At 35.4% G+C, this 14772-nt stretch overlaps 1 protein-coding gene across 5 annotated transcripts in view; it reads right to left on the reverse strand.

Moving 5' to 3' along the window:
• Nucleotides 1-14772, reverse strand: part of RPS6KA3 (ribosomal protein S6 kinase A3) — a 104306-nt gene that overhangs the window by 50241 nt on the left and 39293 nt on the right. For 4 of the 5 annotated variants that reach the window (XM_032475661.1, XM_032475663.1, XM_032475659.1 and 1 more), the window contains one exon: nt 217-333. In XM_032475661.1, the coding sequence (XP_032331552.1) occupies nt 217-333 (117 nt within the window). Of the gene's footprint in view, nt 1-216; nt 334-8187; nt 8383-14772 lie in introns of those variants that run through there. The other variant, XM_032475662.1, reaches the window with a different exon arrangement.

Raw genomic sequence — 14772 nt, forward strand, 5'->3', positions numbered from 1 at the left:
ATACTGTCGATTTACAGAAGTTTCCAATGTACTTTTGAATGACTTTATATTCACTTTCTCACACTTACTGATAGTGAGAAATGTAAAAACACAGAAAATACTGCTTTGTAGGGAGATCAGTAGTATTTCATAAAATATTTCCATTCCTCATTTGTATGAAATATACATAAATTCCAAAAAAAATCACTTTTTACAAAGCACCTATTTATAACTTACCTTTCCAAATGATCCCTGCCCTAATACTTTTAAAAGTTCAAATTGGGAAGGATCTGCCTTTTCATGTCCTTCCTTCACATGATGTGTGATTGCAATTTCTTTGATACTGCCTTCTTCCTGTTGATGCAAATATAAGGGGAGAAGACAGAGTTAGAGCTACTTTCCCTGGCTATAAATTAAGCAATATAAATTTAGTGGATCATATTAAAAATCCTCAAATTAACACATACAAACCACCTTTACTGACCCACCAAGTAAACAGAGAACACATGCCAAGCAAATATACTTTCAAGTTAAAAGTCAGAGACAGAATAATACCCGCCAACCACACAGGCCAGTTTAACCTCTACATAACATTAGCACTGAATACTTTCTAGTCTTCATTCTTCCTACTGGAGATAATCAGAATAAGCAGTTTCATGGGGTGAGGGCAGAGAGTGTAAAGAAGTCTGAAAACAGATCAGAGTAATCTGCTGTGCTCTGACATGCGGATGTATTAGGCAGAACCAGTGCTATACACAAAAGACTCCTGATTACTGGGGAGAGGGGTTGAAAAATATTCCAGGGTAAATGTGGAGATTTCTACCCTCAACAAGGGCGTTTGAAATAGCATGCTGATGTTTACTGTGTTTGAAATGTCTAAGTTACTTTCTGTTTCTAGGATTACCTGAGATCTGAGAGGGGAGAAAGAAATTACTCTAAAACAGAAAATCAAAAAGATTTAACATGCGGATGGAAGATTAGACAGAAAAAAAAAAAAGACTGTTCAGCATGATGGAACAGTAAAAAGTCTTGGGGTTAAGTGAAGGATACTTCAAGACCGTGGATGCTTTACTATATCTGAGAGAAGGTGTCAGAAGAGAAAAGTTGACAATATATGTAAATATACATAGCATTTCAACTACTTATTTACTCTGAGAGCAGCAGATTAAGTACACCGTACTTAATCAAGACACGTGCTGTAAGTCAGCCAAAAACTGCAACAATAAAACAAAACCCAACAAAATCAGAGACATAATAAGCCTGTCAAAGATTATCTTTTCTTTTCTTTCATTTATAATGCTATTTTTTCCTACTGCATATGTACTATTAGTATAATCTAAATGTGTTATACAAACGTAAGTAATTATTTTTATTGCCATTGTATTCCATATAAATGTTTGAACTCAACTAACATTCTGAGATGCCCACAGAAGGCTAGCAATAGAGGGAATTACAAAGATTTCTCAAAAAGATATACCAGGATATCCTAATGTGGTAGGTTTTGAAAATGAGTAGTAAAAGGGAAAAAAGCTCCTGTAAGAGGACAAAAAAGAAATCCAGGTCCACCTTTTTACTCTTTAAGATAGAAGCTGTAGTTTGTAGAATGTTCTACTTAGGCAGCTTAATCATTTTGGACTCTCTTGGAACTTTGGCAACAATAATAAAACAGTCCTCTAGTATGGTTTATTCCTTTATTTTGTAATTTCACATGTATGATCTCATGTAATTCTCACAACGATCCCATGCAGTAGGCATTAGGGTAGAAACAAACATTAGCTGACTGCTTCCTGGCTACCCCTTCCATCCAAATGAGACCAATGTACAAGGGCAAAGAAAGGAAACAAATTAACAAATTCTTTAAAAAAATCTTTCACAGAACAATGTATATGTGGGATTGATTAAGTAAGATTTAGACTAAAATCCAGCAAATATTTATTAAGCACTTAACGTGTACCAAGCTTGGGTTAGGTGCATTTTTACCTTTTATCTTCTATTTATGCTTCGTGACACACCTTTGACTACACAATAATACTCAAGAGGGCTGATGATAACACAGAGTAGAGCACACCCCAGAGCAAGCACAAACGTTTCAGAATTCTCTGTGGGCTCCTCCATTGACCATTAGAAATTCGACAGATCTTTTAAAGGCAAAGTGGTTTGAATACTCTACAATCTGAAGTCTATAAACAGATCAAGTAAAGATCATAAGCTAGGAACTGGCAGACTCAGGGCTCAATTCCAGGTCTTCTGGCTTCTAACAACTTCTAAAACAAGGATCTTAGCATTACACCACACCAAGAGGCTCTTGGTGGTTCCCTATCCAAGATCAATGGCAGGAACATACAGACTGATTTCCCTGATCTTTGTAACTGGTCTATATCTCTTGGGTAAGTTAGCTAAACTGATTGGGGAAGTGGTCTCTGAGCCTGTAGTAGCACATCCTTATCAGAAAAATAAAATAAAATTAGCATATATTCAATATTTGTATACTTTTATTGGCTTATAAATTATATACTTTTTGAATTACTAAATTACATACATTATGCATGGAAATCAAAGCATAAAGAAGCTCTCTGTTTTCTTTTCTATACACTAAAGTGGTTATCAAACTGTGAAGACTAATGGATTACAGACTTGAACTCATGAGGCCAAGTTCATGGGTTGGATTCCAGCATGTGCCAGTGAGCCTCCTGTGGGAAAAGCTAACTGTTTAAGAGACTAACTGAAGTCAGTTATTTATGCCCTTATATCATGAGGCTTTAAAGAACTATACCCTGTAACGTTCTATATGTTTTAACATTTTTCTTTCTTGGGTTAAGTGGGATGTGATTTATTAGGCTGCTACACTTTTTCATCTTATATTTCATAGCAAATACCTACTACAATTGTCTGTCACAAATAAAGGTGCAACATAGGCAGGGAAGGATTACCGAATTATAACTGTTCTGCATTTTGTAGTGGGCATACAAGATCAAGCCTTACTCTTACAGTGGGAGCTACAATCAGGCCATGGATCTCTAAATAAATAGCAGTTACTATTCACAAAAGATTTCATCTTTGATGACTACCCTGCCTTTCCTCTTATGTCAAAAAATTACTGAAAAACATAGTCTCTCCCTTTGATCCTTTCATCCAACAAACATACGAAAACACCTGCTGTGTATCAAGCATGGTATCTGGGATACTGGGAGTATCTCTTTCTATTTCCAATATAGTCCAGGTACAATCCTTCGTTACCTTTCCTGTAGAAAACTGAAATTAGCTTGGCCACTCATAATGCCCCTTTTTTGCCACTGCCACTCCAATTCATCCTCCTAATAAATTCATTTTCTGAAAGTAGACAGTTTCAGTCAAATGGCCAGACTGCTCAAAAACTCCTCCAAGTTGTCCCAAATTAAATGCACTGCTTGACCATGGCATTGGAGGCCCTCTACACTATGGTCTTAACTGCTTTTCTGATATTATTCTCCAACAGTCCCTTACACGTAGGCTTTTGTCAACTTGCGTTATTTCCCATTCCCTAAGTTTTTTTGTTTTTACAATCAAAGTAATACATGCACATGGGTAACAAATCAAATAGAGGCAGAATAGCTTACGATGAAAAGCAAGTCTCTTCTCACCCTCATACCTAGACTTAAAAAAAAATGACTTCTGCATTTACTTTGATAACTTCTTAGTTTATTAAGACAATGCCCATTGATTTAAAAGTAAGGAACATGAGAGACTTAGTTATATTGTGCCCCCTCCACCCATCATCTTCCTCCTCAATGTTTGATAGTATTATTTTCATATAAACCTCCTGTCTTTCCCATCAGTTTCAGACAGAATTCTAACTCCTCATTTTGTAAAAGGAGGGTAATAGTGCCCATAAGTTCTTACCCTCAAATTTCCCACTTCGTACTAGCTGTATTTTTACATTTTATTAATATTAAGGCTATTAATATTAAAAAATTAACATTCTCTCTTGTAACCACAATCAAATCCTTCATGCTGTCTCCACAGCCTGATTCTAAAAGCTGAAAGGCTATATAAGCAGCCACATTTTCATAACAATATCTTGTTCAAATGCAGGCTAGGAAGTATAGGTGGCAGGGCATAGTTCAGTGGTAGAGAGCATGCTTAGCATGAGAGGTCCTGGGTTCAATCCCCAGTACCTCCACTAAATAAATAAATAAGTAAGCCACCTTCAAAAAAACAAAAAACAAAAAATTGGCTACAGAGTATAGTAAATTTCCTTTTATACGAGTCCATAACAGTGACTTCTGAGATAATCCAAGGGGACTTTAAATCTTAGCTTTTAACCATACTTTCCAGTCATCTGAGACCCCTCTCTTACCCCCTCATCGGGACTGGTTGTTCTCTAGGTCTTGCTGCATAGCTATTACCTCGGGATTTATCTTCAGTGCTTTCCTGATTGAATCCACTATTTTCAGTTTCCCACGTCTCTGTCTGTCTTAGATTGCTCCCTCATAACTTCCTAAGAAAGGTGATGTGGAAGAAAATGTTCTGGATCTTGCACATCTGAAAATGCCTTTATTTTGTCTTCAGATTTGTATAGTTTGGCTTGCTACCAAATTCTAGAATAAAAACAATCTTGCCCAAGAACGTTGACGCCATTCCTCCACTGCCTCCTAGCACTGCTGATGAGACGGATGACGCAAGCCTGATACATACTTTTCCGTAGGTGACCTGGTTTTAATTCTGGAAGCTTTAAGAATTTTCTCTGTCTTTGTACTTCTGAAATTCCACACTAAGTGAGATAAACATGGGTCTCCTTTCCTTCAGAATACTAAGATGCTTGGGTAACCTTTGTAATCTAGACTTGAATTCTCTACCTCTGGGGGAATTCTAACATTTCTTTGATAATTTCCTTCCATCTACTCTTTAGGGTTTCTCTTTTTGCAACTCTTCTAGTAGTTGGATATTGTATGCCTGGAATTAAATCCTTATCTTTTTTCTAGTTACCAGCTCTTTTCTGAAATATGTCCTTTATTATTTTATTTTTCCACGCTCATAATGAATTTTTTATTCTGGCAAATCTTATTTTTAAATAAATTTCCAAATGTTCCTTTTTTGTCGGTGTTTCTTTCCTTTGTTAAATAGCACCTTCCCCCATTGCCTACTTTCTTCCACCTCAAATTGGATACAATCCTTCTTTGAGGATATGAACTAGAACTTTAAGTCTTTTTCTAGATTGGGGCCCAGAGAGTACAAAAAACGTTCTTGGGGGTGGAGAGAAAAGATCAATGCCTATGGCCCAAGTTCCAAAAACTTGCCACTGTTCTATCCTCAGTACATTTTTCTGTCCTCCCAAGTTTAAATTTTTACTGGTCATGTCAGCAAACCATTTTCTATCTAATATATATACACATATACACATGAAGTCATAGTGGTATGACAGGCACAACGTCCTTGGTCAGTATCTTGATCCCCAAATCGTGGAATTTTTCCAAGTTATGGGACCACGAATACTTTAGAAATGAATGTGAAGTCCAATGAGGACATAATACTAATTCTTGGGTAATCTTGGACAACACCTAGGAAAGCAACGATGTGCTCTTATAGCTCATATCTGGAATCCAGTGAGACGGATGCAGAAAGGAAAATCAAATTTCTGAAGGCACTAATAACCAAGGACAGGCCGATATTTGCATGTGACAAATGTTACCTTATGTCATTAAATCAATTGTTACTGAAATAAACTTGTCACATGAAAACACAGAACTATAGTTTAATAGCTTGTAAAATTGTGTTTCTGCCTGTAAAGTACATGATGAAGCAATTTTGTGGGAAGAATTTTATCAATGAAGTAGAGCATAGATATGAATGATATCCATTCTAATTACTTTGTGAGGTTCACATTTTTACATTCTCTGGCACAACTGTACTTTAAATGATACATGGATACCTGTCCATGTCAGAACATGATAAATACCATGGAAAATGATACTAAGTTGGATAAAAGGGATCAGAAGTAAATGGATGGAAAGGAGGGCTTGTAATTTTAAATAAAACATCAAGGCAGGCTTTATTAAAAAGGTGTTGTTTCTCTAAGGAGGTGAGGAGCCAACCATCTTGGGGGAAAGCATTCCAGGCAAAGGGACAAACCAGTGTAAAGGCCAGTGTAGAGCACACATAGAGACCAATGTTTGGATCAGAGAGTGCAAAGGAGACGAAGAGAAGTTCAAGAGGGGACTAAAATTCAGGTGGCTCTCATGCTTTTGCTTCTCCCTGACTGCCTGGTCCTGATGGAAGTGTTTCTGATCCATGGCGTATTCTCTTAGGCAATTCAGATTATGGGCCAGGTAATGTGCTAGGTGTTAGCAATACTAAGATACAGAAGAGTACCTGTCCTCTAAGAATTTACCTAAGGTTTCAAAGATTTGTTACTGGATAAATACCTGTTGAGATATGACCCTGATAGGTAAAACAAACTCAGTTCAGTTAAAAAATCTATAATTTCAGGAATTTATAAAGAGTATCATTTTAGACATCACAGAAAAATGGCAGAAGAAAATTCATGGACAGGTGAATCTTTTTGTGTTCCTCCAGCGACACCAAAAGCCAGCTCATTTGTTTCCCAGGACCATCAAAAGGTCCATAGGTTTCCTCTTAAATGGTCTTTAAGGTTTACCCACTAACAGGAAAAAATTAACTCAATGTTTCCTTTTTAAGTTGAAAGGGAAAAAAACTTTTGTTCTTAAAATGTTTTTAAAAAGGATTAAAGGAAAGGAACTGAAATCAATGCTGCCTACCTGAATTATAGAAAACTAATACTGTACCATGCAAGCATCAAGAAAACAAACTGGGTGACATTAACTGATTTTAAAGAATGATTCAACATTTGGCATTATTCCCTGCCTTGTATACATAATTTCCTTTTTCCTCCCCTCCCTTGAGTCAGGAAGTGTGTTCTTAAGGCATTTGTATTTTTTAAATTGTTCTGAGTGTCAGAAACTCTTGTTGAAGGTTGAAATAAAATAACTTAAATACCCCTTGGTAAAAGCCAATAAATAAGTATTTACTAATCATGGATCTGTAACCATTTTTTGATCTAACATAAAAAACACATGATAAATGAAAAAAGTATACTTTATTTATCTCTTAAAAATAATCCAAAATTGAAGTAAATAAAGCATCGCTTTCTATATAGATACCGATAGTTCCATATTATATAGTTCTTTTAATTTTAAAAGAAAAGAACTATATGTTAATTTTTTAGATGATCAAGCTACATAAAAACTGTTTGGCTGTATTTGGCTGTGACACATAATTAGACTGGTTATTCATGCTGTGGTGCAAAATCACATTTTAATTTATTCTAGATTACAATTCAACCAAGTGCAATTTACTTGATTTGCTAATGGATGATAAATATACTCAGCATTTTTCATTTAACCAAATTCTGTAAGAGAGTTTTCCAAGCCAGCTTCTTGTATCTATGTTTGAGAAAACAGCATTGCTGGTTCTCCAGACTAATATTCTCAATAACGGCTGCAAAGAGCACAGAGTTTTCTCCCAACTGGGAATCCCAATCAACAAATTTAATTCTCTTTAAGAACAGCAGGATAGCACAATTCTCATGGCAAAATATCAAGTTGATTTTTGGAAGATTTTAGATTACATATAATGCAAATTATCATTCACTAAGCACATTTTAACGAAGTAATGCTTGAAAACTGTGCCTACTCTAAGATAAAATTACTTGCTTAAAGGTAAATACAATTGATTAAAAACTTCAAATTTTTAAAGAGACCAATTTCAACAAAAGTCTGTTTTTAAGTTCTTGACTGTTTAAAATAACATATTCTCCTACTTGTCAAAATGTTGCTTACATTATTATGACACAGTAATCTCCTTAATATTAGTAAGTTCCACAATTTTGTCTATGCCTGGCTTAATACTGAGACTTAGTCATCTGTTTTATATACAAAATTACAAACACCAAGATAAAAATTACTTTGGCACTAAAATGCCAATGTAAAAATAAATTTACAAAATATACAAAGTAGAAACGTAGAATACATATAGCTGGCTAACTTTTAGTAAATAGAAGTACCATCCTTTAAAAGTTCTCTAAGAACTGGTTTTGAATTTTGAAAAGTGTCTTAGAAGAACATATAAAGTGAAATAATTGTTTAATTAGCATAATTATACTTAACTCCAACTAAAACATTTTCTTCTTTAAAGAAGTTGAACAAAGCTTACCTGTATAGAGCGAACACGAAAAGACAAAAATTTAAACATGGCTACGAAACCATGATGGTGATAAAAGAATTTCTGACGGTAAAACTTAAGTTAGAAAGGGAAGGCCAAGCCCCTGTAAAGTTTTCCCCTACCAGCTGTTCCGGCAATTAGAAAATTTCCTGTCAGGCGGGTCCTGAACTGCTAGAAAAAGAGGCCTGACAATTTTCCTGTGGTAAAAGAAAGGAGAAACGTAATGGCGCGGGCACTAATGAAGCTGATAGGTAGGGAGTCCAGAACAGGAAACCAAAACAGATTTGCTGATAGCAAAATCCTGTTGAAATGTTCTTTACTCCTGGTTCCCAGAAATCCAGACAATTTTTCACAACCAGTGAAATGAACATTATTTTATTTCAGAATCCTGAAAAATACTGGTATTTCTTAGCCATACGACTCTTCAAAAGCAACTGAAACTAGCCAGCACTATTAAAATAATATGTCATTGATGCACATGTGAAATTTTACCCTTTGTAATGTTTATACACACACCCCAAAGGATACTTTCAAGACTAGTTTAAGGTTATACATAGAAATGTCATGAGTGTTCCCTGTCAATGAGGAAGAGTTTCATAACTATGGGAAGAAAATGACCACATGCAAGAAACTTTCTGATTGTGCGTTAAGGACAGATTCTTCCTGCCTTAAATGAAAGTAAATTCCATTTAAATTCACATTGGTCATAAACATCAATTATCAACCAGGTTAAAGACGTCAAGGCCCATAACTAAAACTCACATTCCTGGTTGACAAAATCTAAATTAAAAAAAAAAAAAAGTCCACTCCCTGGGTTGTTAGTGAGTAAAAGGAACATTTACTGTAGAAGTCAACCTGGAAAAGGAGAGGGGCCAAGCTACCCGACAATCCCTTACTCCATTCCATCCTCTAATAGCTTCCAGAAGTTCTTCTAAGGTATTTTTGCTTTGGAAAATATTTTTTAAAGTATGCCAATATTCAGAACATGATCACTGAGATAGTGGTATTTAAACGAAACCAAAGGACAGGAAAGTTGTGGGGAAATACTTAATGTACACTTAATCTAGGTGGAACCAATAAAAAAAACCTCAAACATTAATCTACATAGCCTATACGAACTGAATAAAAATCACCGAATTTTCAAAACCTGAATAGCCTCTAGAAATCACCAAGCTTGCTTCAAGCTTGAAGGAACTATGATCAAAGCAGGCACCTATTCAATATCTTGTAATAGCCTATAATATAAAAGAACATGAAAAGGAAAAGTTTTGTATATATATCTGAATCAATATGCTGTACTCCTGAAATTAACACAACATTGTAAACTGACTAATATTTGAATAAAAAAAAGAAATAAATTATAACAAATAAAAAAAAAAAGCAGACACATATTTGATGTTGGAGCAATCTATCATGGGAGCTCAGTGCTGCTCTCCTGTATTGAGCAAATGTTAGAGGGCCCATTAGGTGCTACAGGTACCACGTGAAAGGCCAGGGCTCTTCCCGCTAGACTGAATTCTTAGGGCTATGTTTTATAAATGTTCCTGCTAGATCAGATTTTTATGGCAATATTCTATAAATGACTTAACAGGAGTTGAAAAAAAAATCTGCTCGATTTTAAAAATTATCCTATGTAACCAAATACATTAGAATCAACTGGGATTCAAATAAATATCTAAGATTAAACTTTCAATTCTGCCTGGGAATCTGTGCACATCTCTTGATTAAAAATGCATGTCAAAACTTTTCAGCAAAGGAAAGCACTCAGAAAGTTTTCCATCAGAACATGAATCCCACCATCTCCCAAAAGGAATTACTTAAGGCTCCTTACAGTACTGCAAAAGGAGCAAGCCTAGGACAACCGCCTAATGTAGAACTGCCATCTGAATGTGAGGTGCTTCTTAAGAGTGTCAAGAGTTAAACATCATGGTTACTGCAGAGCCAATTAAAGTATACAGAACAGGAGTGTCTCTGTACAGAGCAGCCATCAACTTTACTCAAACAGTACTTAACAGGAACAACCAACATTCTTTGAATTTAAAGGGTTAGTCTAAATTGGCTTTAATAACCACTGATGCTCAGGTTAACCATTCATGTTGTGCTGTGAGTTATGCTTTTTATTTAATATTACCACCAAAAAAGGGAAGCAATATTTTAGATACCAAAATCTGAAATAAGTGTCCCTGAGTTGAAATGATACCTTAATTAAAACAGCATGGCACTTCTGTATAAAAGATAAGCAGAGAGACAGGAAAGAAAAATGTGACACTTTACATCTGAGGGAGATGTTAGGACATCTGGCTACCTGTTTAGAGAATGCAGAGGCCATAGAGGAAAGTATGGATATAGATTTGACTGTAACATTCAAAAATTCCTCTACATCAAAAGGTATCATAAACAAAGTTAAAAGACTAACTCACATTAGAATGCCTTATAATCATATTGCAACTCATCACTGAGCAATTGCTTTACTTGAGAGTTAGCTATCTCCTAACCAGAATGAAAGCTCTTAAGGTCCTTGAGTATATTGCTTGTGGCATTTATTAGTGTTCAAGCACATCCCATTGCCCCTACCAGATTAATCTTCAGAAAAGGCAACATACGTATCTTTGTAGCCTGATAGCAAACAGCACATAGTAGGAACTCAAATAATGGTGGCCCGATTAAGAATTATATGCTGAAATCTGAAATGGACACTACTTGTGTGGTTGTGTATATGAAACTAGGTATTATTGTTGATACTTTTCCTGCCTCTGACTTTCAACTTTCTTTAAATTTCTCTTATTAAATTTTCAGCTAGTTTTTCATTTTTGTATCTTATTGGTTTTATCATTTACCTTACTATTTAAAAAGTAACTTTTATTATAAAAATTATGCATGTTCAGTATAGAAAACAAACAACAAAGATAAACAGAAAGGAGAAAAACAAAAGAGGAAAAAAATTCACTATTTTGGTGCTTTCCAATCTTTCTATGCATATACACATGCACACACGTGGACCATACTACATATATTATCACTTTTTTTTTCCTGTAGAGGGCCAGACAGTAAATATTTTTGGCTTTGCAGGCCATATTGGTCTTGTCAACACTGCCACCGCAGCGGGAAGAGGAATGGATGAGGTTGTGTTCCAATAACACTTCATTTACAAAAATGGGGCAGGCCTCGGGTATAGTTTGCTGACCCCTGTTCTCTATTATTAAGTAATCTTCAATACATTATTAATGACTGCAGAGGATTCTACTATACAAATTCCGGATTGTTGGGTATTTGATCTCCTATATCACTGGGATGTCAATGTGCACATTCACAATTTATTAGAAATAATTTCCAGACATGGCATTCTATTTTTAGAAGTAGAGTATGCAGCATTTTAAAGTTTCTTGGCCCTAACTTATTTGCCCAAGTTGTCTTCCAGGAAGAACCTAAATAATAATGAGGCAACCACACCACGACCTCTGGCAGGGCCAAACTACAGCCAGGCAGGACCAGTCAAGGGCCAAATCTGGTCACACCCATCTCTATTTACAGAAGAGCTCCAGTTGCTTTTGCCCCACAATGGCTACCGCTGACTCGAGCAGTTGCCACAGAGACCAGATGGCTCACAAAGCCTAAAATGTTTACTACCCAGCCCTTTATAGACCAAGTTTGCTGACTCATGGTCTTGAGCCCTCAAACAGAATAAGCAGCAAATGCATAAGCCCTGAGATTAGGAATCAGCTTAATGAATTCAAAACACAAAGGAAAGACCTTGGTGGCTAGAATGTGGTGAACAGCAAGGAAAGAGAAGGAGATGGGGAGGAAGGTTTGGGCCATATGAAGTAGGGCCTTACAGACTATCAGGAAGTTTGGATTTGGGTTTTATTTCAAGTGTAATGGGAAGCTAATCTTCCTCATTTTAGGCAGCAGCACCAATACCAATCCCCAAAACCTATAACTCCTTTTTGGCTTTTTTCTTTCTTATCTAATTTCCTTCCCTTCATATTTAATCCATAAACAAATTCTACATATTTTAACTCTGAAATAAACCTCAAATCTACTTCCATTTCCTCTGCCACATCAATACAAACCATTATCACCTAGTGCCATCTAACTGGTTTTCCTCCTTCCAAATTTTCCCTGTGCAATCCTTTCTCTTTATGGCAACCAGAATGATTTTAAAACAGAAATCAGTCTGGGTCATACCCTTACCTCACATTCTTCAATGGCTTTCCACCCCAGAATAAAACTCAAATTTCTCATAGTCTTCGGAGTATAAAGCAAACGCTAATAAATGCTACCTGATCGTGACTCGGGAATATACTCAGTAAATCACTCAGCTATGATATCAATATTTGGTTTTAGACATATTTCAATCATGTTAACATCAAACTATATCCTTTTTACTAAAAGAGGAATGAATACTCAATTTTATAAAATGTCTCTTTATTGTCTATTAATATGACTGCTTAGTATTTCTCCTTTGACCTACTGGTTTGATAACTTAGATCAATAGATGTCCTAGTATGCTTGCATTTCTGGGAAAATTTCATTGTTTTAATATAAGTCTGTATTTCATTTATAAATTTTTAAAAGGATTTTTGCATCTGTATTCATAAATTAAATTGGCACAGTTTCCTCTTCTGTATTAACTTTTATTTTCCGGGCTATGCTAACTTTATAAAATGGACTAGAAGGCAATACAATTTTTTCCTATGCTTTAGCACAATTTAAAGACCACAGGAATGACCTACTTCTTCAAAGTTTTAAAGATTTCTCCTATTGGGTCCTGGCACTATAGTTGTGTGTGTGGTGGGGGGCTGTATTCGTTCTTTAATAACTTAAATTTCTCCCTTGCTATTGGTAAAGTCACAGTTTTTCTATCCCTTTCTAAATGATATCATTTAGATTTTCTATAAAACCACATTATTTCAGCAAAACTTTCATATTAGTATAGAATTATACTTAGTACACTATTGTTTTTAAAATCAAATTTAAGGAAAATTTCAAGCATATCTAAAAGTAGACAGATTAGTGTAACAAACCTTCATGAACTCAGCACCCAACTATAATAATTATCAATTCATGACCAATCTTGCTTCATATATTCACTTCCCCCTACTCTGATAATTAATTACTTTGAAGCAAACCCCAGACATTATATCATTTCATCTGTAAATATTTCAGTTGTTACGATGTTTTAATCTCCTTCCTATCCGTGGTTGTATCCTGTTTTGCTTTCCTAATGTTGTACGTTTGCTTTTGTTTTTTATTTTTCCTGTTTTCTAATTCACTGATTTTGAAAATTATATTTAAATCCTTTCTCCTTCTTTTTACAGGTTTACTTTATAGTTCTTTATCTAGCTTCTTTCATTGAATCCTTAGTTCTTTTAATTGAATTCTTATTTAGTAATAAATTTTTCTTTCAAGTATAATTCTAACAGTATCATTTAAGATACTACTATATGCTAAGAACCAAGCTTCACCTGAAATTATTTCACTTAATTCTCACCACAATGAGATAAGGACTATTCTCCACACTACAGATGAATAAACTGAGGCTTAGAGAGAAGTTAAGGAAACTGCTGTCCAAGTTCACACAGTCTGGAAGTGGGAATGGCCGTGATGTGGTGGGAGCATAGCCAGGCAATTCCATCTGGGGAAGGAACGTGTATATGTATGACCAGTGGCCGACTTTGGTCAGAAACCAGGAGGTACTAAACCTCTCGATAAGATCCTGAAGGAAGACAGCTCAGTAGAGGGTCCACAGCAGAATTCCTGAACACTTTTCTATCATACTTTATATCTGTCTGGCAAAAACCCCAACCTTGGTCAAACTCAATTATCAATCACCTTATGACTCCATTGTAGTTGAACCCTACTGGAAAAAAATTCACTCCTATGATTAAAACTTAAAATTAACATGTTCTTAACCAATTTCTTTAGATACAATTTTTGTATGAATCAATTTTTCAGACACTAAAAAGTTTAATATCTAAGGATTTCCATTTAAGTATCATTTAAGTATAAGAGAATTATTCTGTAGAACACATCCATTAGTAGATAATGTTATAAAGTGCTAAGGTTCTAAGGTTTTAAATTAGAGACGGGAAATAAGTTTCATGATCATCACCTTGAATCAAATGGTAGTGGCTTCCTACAGCACTACGAGGGGTTGCTTTTAAGGCCTGGTCTCAATGGAAAGTGCGCTATGCTCCACTTGCAATGTTCCCCCTGAGCATGAAGAGAGGGTGAGGAGGTAGCATCATCAATGTCCCAGGCTGGAATCTTGCAGTAAGCAGCAATACACTCTAGGTGGTATTGCTGGTCTCCACATTCACACATTTTACTCCTGCTTAGCCTGGAGTTCTTTTTACTTAGTCATGTTTGTCTAAAATGGTTAAATTAAGAGACTCATTTAAGTACAGGGGTTACAACTTTCAATACACCAATGTTTCAGGTTGACTCAACAAACCATTCATACTTGAACAAAACTTAATCAAATGAATTTTCTTTTTTTCCAATCATGGTTTAGATCACTCGAACTGAAAAAAAAAATGGGTATTATGATGAGTAGACTACAGCAGAGGAAAGGCA

Source organism: Camelus ferus, chromosome X (assembly GCF_009834535.1).
Source record: "Camelus ferus isolate YT-003-E chromosome X, BCGSAC_Cfer_1.0, whole genome shotgun sequence".
Lineage (NCBI taxonomy): Eukaryota > Metazoa > Chordata > Mammalia > Artiodactyla > Camelidae > Camelus > Camelus ferus.